Source organism: Octopus bimaculoides, chromosome 25 (genome assembly GCF_001194135.2).
Source record: "Octopus bimaculoides isolate UCB-OBI-ISO-001 chromosome 25, ASM119413v2, whole genome shotgun sequence".
NCBI lineage: Eukaryota > Metazoa > Mollusca > Cephalopoda > Octopoda > Octopodidae > Octopus > Octopus bimaculoides.
Genome location: NC_069005.1, coordinates 31,322,984 through 31,327,260, shown reverse-complemented (window position 1 = coordinate 31,327,260; position 4,277 = coordinate 31,322,984). Strand labels below are relative to the sequence as shown.

Below are 4,277 nucleotides of genomic sequence, written 5' to 3'. Positions count from 1 at the left end.
CAATTAGATCGACTCCAGTACACAACTGGTACTTAATTTATTGACCCCGAAAGGATGAAAGGCAAAGTCGACCTTGGTGGAATTTGAACTCAGAACATAGCAACAGCTGAAATACCGCTAAGCATTTCACCTGGTGTGCTAACGTTTCTGCCAGCTCACCGCCTTAATAATGATATTAATAATAATAACAACTGGTTGTCATGTTTTCTGCTTCTTTTCCATTTAGTACTTGACGCAAGTGGAAAACCTCCAGCTGGTATTCTACAAGGTGCTGTTCATTGGGCTGGTGATTATGAAAGTTGTCTAAAGATTAAGAGTCCATTTGGTCCAGGAAATATTAGTGAACACAATCCATTGATTCATGGACAATACTGTTCTGTAAAAATAGATTTCCCCAAGGAAGGATTTATAAAAAAAATTCCGGTAAGTTTCCCTTTTTATTTCATAAAACATTTGGAGATAAATAAAGAGAAAATTCTACATCATCCTTTGACCTGGAAAACCTCTCTCTAAACGATGCCCGAAAGTCCAGAGGAAAACGAAATGATAGCAGTGAGTTTCAGAGAGCAGCTGTTGAAGGAGAAAAGCCATTGGAATCAAAGGACTTGTGACTGAGAAGAAACCATATTAAGGATTCAATTCTGGGTGAAAACATAGGTGACTGTTTTCTTAGATGCAGCTCTGAGAACGTCAAAAAGATGTGTTGTTAAAGTGGTAGCTTGGAGAATGGTAAACACCTCCAGGTTGATGTGTTGATACAAATGTCAATGAGAATCACTTCTTGTGCAACTAAGACTGAAAATGCTTCCATTTTCTTTATCCACTAGGCGGCGCTGTTACCCCTTTTCGGTCAACAATTACATGGTATGTCAGTGATCTGGGATATTTGTACCACGCAACGATGCTCAGCACCTGAAATGAAAACTCTCTTTACACCTGCGTTCAGTGAGTAAAAATTATGTTTTTTGCTGTTGGTTGTAGTGGTGGTGGTGGTGGTGATGTAGGTCAGGGGTTTTCAAACTTTTTGACTTTATATTTCAGGCTTTACCTTAGGGACCCCCTTATAAACACTTATGAAATTTATACATAAATATTTGCTTAAAATAACATATTTTTACATTTATTTATTTAACAGTATTTAACAAAATAGGTTTATTGTCAATTAAAAGATTTCAATTAAAAAACATATATAAAATCAAATTGCCCATAAAAAGTATTTGCTGTCCACAGACCCCCTGTCTTGTCCTTGCGGACCACAGTTTGAAAACCCCTGATCTAAAGGAAAACCTGCCATCAAAATTTTAAATTAATGACTAAGAGTAACTAACGGCCCCTTTCTCAGAGTGAAAGGCAGATTGTATGATGCCTGCATATGTACAGCTATGCTAGGTAACAGTAGAACATGGGCTATGACTACAGAGAATATGCGAAGGCTTGAAAGATGTAGGTGATGTTGATAATGACGGTGATGATGATGATGATGATGATGATGATGACGATAGTAAAGGTGGTGGTGGTGGTGATGACAATGATGATGATAATGAAGTTGCTGCTGTTGTTGACGTTGTTATTGTTAACGACGATGGAGCTGATGATGATGATGGTGATGATGTGAAGGAGGAAGAAGCTGCTGCTGTTGTTGTTGTTATTGGTGATGATAAGGATGATGTTGTTGTTGCTGATGTTGTTGTATAGCTGCCACTTTATAGTGGATATTGAACCTGAAATGAGTGACTCCACACTGACTGAGCAAAAAAGTACGTAATTTGAATATAGTATACAAGAGGGTGCTACAAAGTTCCTCTTTTGGGTAAAAGAAAATACAAGACTATCAGTTAATCATGATTTTATTCAACATATTCCCCTCTCAGATTCACACACTTATTGCAGCGGTCCTTCAATTTTTCTAAGCCCTTTAAAAGAACTCAGAATGTTGGGTTTCCAAACAGGTCTTTCACGATACCCTTAAAGCCAGGAACTTTTCAGCACCCCCTCACCTTTTTTGTTCTTGCTCTAGATATAATCCAAAGATTTGCTCCGGTGAATTTAACAAGTGTTGTCTGCAAGAAACCACCGAATCTCTTGAAGCACAATGAGGCAATCGGAGCTTTGTAAGTATTGAAAGATTTTATAATGTTCCACCCAACCACCCTACCATCTATACACCCCCCCCCATACATTTTCCCTTATGACAAAGTTAATCATATACAAACACACCCATGTGTGCACACATATTCATATGCACACATGCTCTCAAACACATGCATATAAACGTACATGCACACATACACACACATACTATGGGTGTATACGAGGGGGGTACTGAAAAGTTCCTGGATTTAGGTAAAAGAAAATACAGGAGGATCAGTTAATTATGATTTTATACAACATATTTCCCCTCTCAGATTCACACACTTATTGTAGTAGCAGTCCTTCAGTTTTTCTAAGCCCTGTAAAAGAACTTGGAAGGTTGGACCTCCAACTAGGCTTTTCAGTGCTGTACTTTGCTCATATTTTGTTTGAGCTGCCATTTTTAACAAAGGATAAACAATAAAACAAATTTTTATTTTCATCATGCCAATATTATTAACACACACACTGGTTCATTTCCACTCGTTTATCATTAGTCAATTGGGAGGGCAGGGAGCTGGCAGAATCATTAGCACACCGGGTGAAATTCTTAGTGGTATTTCATCTTTAATTACGTTCAGAGTTCAAATTCCGCCGAGGTCAACTTTGCCTTTCATCCTTTCGGGGTCGATAAATTAAGTACCAGTTGCACACTGGGGTCGATCTAATTGACTGGCCCCCTCCCCAGTAGGATAGATTATTAGTCAATTGGTTAAATATCCAACTATCTAATATATTGTTTAACTTCGTTAAACAATAAGTCATTTTCTTTTCTTTTCTTTTCTTAGTTTCAGCTCATGAGCTGTGGCCATGCTGGGGCACCGCCATTTGTATTGTTTTTGTTTATCAAAGCTCTTTCACTGCTACTTGTGAGCTTGTCAATGATTTTTCTCTTGCAAGCCAGACACAAATATTAAATAAAACAAACAAAATAATGGCATGTGTTGTACAACATTGACAACTATTTTCACAACTAAGAATGTCTCGGCATGACTGGATCCTCTTCCTAATGCCAACCACATGTGTGTCTGTGTGTGTGTCTGTGTATGTGTGTATTTATATATAAAATATATGTATAATATATATATATAATTTCAGGGTTTTTTTTTCAGTTTACTTTCTGCTGTTGCTTGTTGGGACCATTTACGATATTTGTTTCAATAAGGACAATTCTACAGAATTTGATTTACACACAAAAGCCACACTGGCGTTCAGCAACTTCAGTTTCAGTCCGTCTGAATTTGCAGTTTCATCTGCATTTAGCAAGAAGGAAGAACCGATACAGGTAATGGAAATGAGTAATGGACTCCAGCGCTATTCGAGAAAGAGCACATTGTCAATTGGTGGAGAACAGCTGGCCATACCGGCCGCAATGGGTGAGGCGTCAGCTACATCATCTTCATCAATAGCAGAAGATGATGAAAGCCCAGAAGAAGCCTCCACAAGCCAAGCAAAAAAGAAAATTGCAGCACCAGTCGTGCCTCCACCACAACCTCCAAGTCCCGTGCTGCCTCCACCCCCACCATTGGAAGACCCAGTACCATTGACATCGTTGTCTGAGGACGAGAGGTATGCTGTCAGCAACATATATGATGACATTGCCTCTGCAGCACGGCCGGACTATTTAGACGCAAGGAAGTCTTCGGAAACTTATGAAATCCTTGAAGTCAAAGAAACCAATCAATCCACGTTACACTCTGCCACTAACATCTCCATGCCAGCAGAAATCAGTTTTGATAGACAAAACAGTGAAATAAGTAAGTGGATCCCTTCTTTAACTTGTTTTTGTATTAATATATTTGGTATTTGTGGAGGTGCAATTGACCCAGTGGTTCGGGCAGCAGACTCGAGGTCATAGGATCGTGGTTTTAATTCCCAGACTGGGCGTTACTCTTTTACTTGTTTCAGTCATTTGACTGTGGCCATGCTAGAGCACCGCCTTTAGTTGAGAAAATTGACCCCAGGACTTATTCTTTGAAAGCCTAGTACTTATTCTATTGGTCTCTTTTGCCGAACTGCTAAATTACGGGGAAGTAAACACACCAGCATTGGTTGTCAAGCGATGTTGTGGGGACAAACACACACATACACACACACACACACACACACACACACATATATACATATACATATATACGAAGGTCTTC

The 4,277-nt window shown here is 39.0% G+C and overlaps 1 protein-coding gene across 4 annotated transcripts in view; it reads left to right on the top strand.

Annotated features, from left to right (window-relative positions):
* The window catches only part of LOC106880684 (uncharacterized), a 37,591-nt gene that overhangs the window by 20,600 nt on the left and 12,714 nt on the right, over nucleotides 1–4,277 (top strand). For all 4 annotated transcript variants that reach the window (XM_052976789.1, XM_052976788.1, XM_052976790.1 and 1 more), the window contains 4 exons: nucleotides 227–423; nucleotides 828–945; nucleotides 2,018–2,111; nucleotides 3,229–3,887. In XM_052976789.1, coding sequence (XP_052832749.1) covers nucleotides 227–423; nucleotides 828–945; nucleotides 2,018–2,111; nucleotides 3,229–3,887 — 1,068 coding nt within the window. The remainder of the gene's footprint in view (nucleotides 1–226; nucleotides 424–827; nucleotides 946–2,017; nucleotides 2,112–3,228; nucleotides 3,888–4,277) is intronic.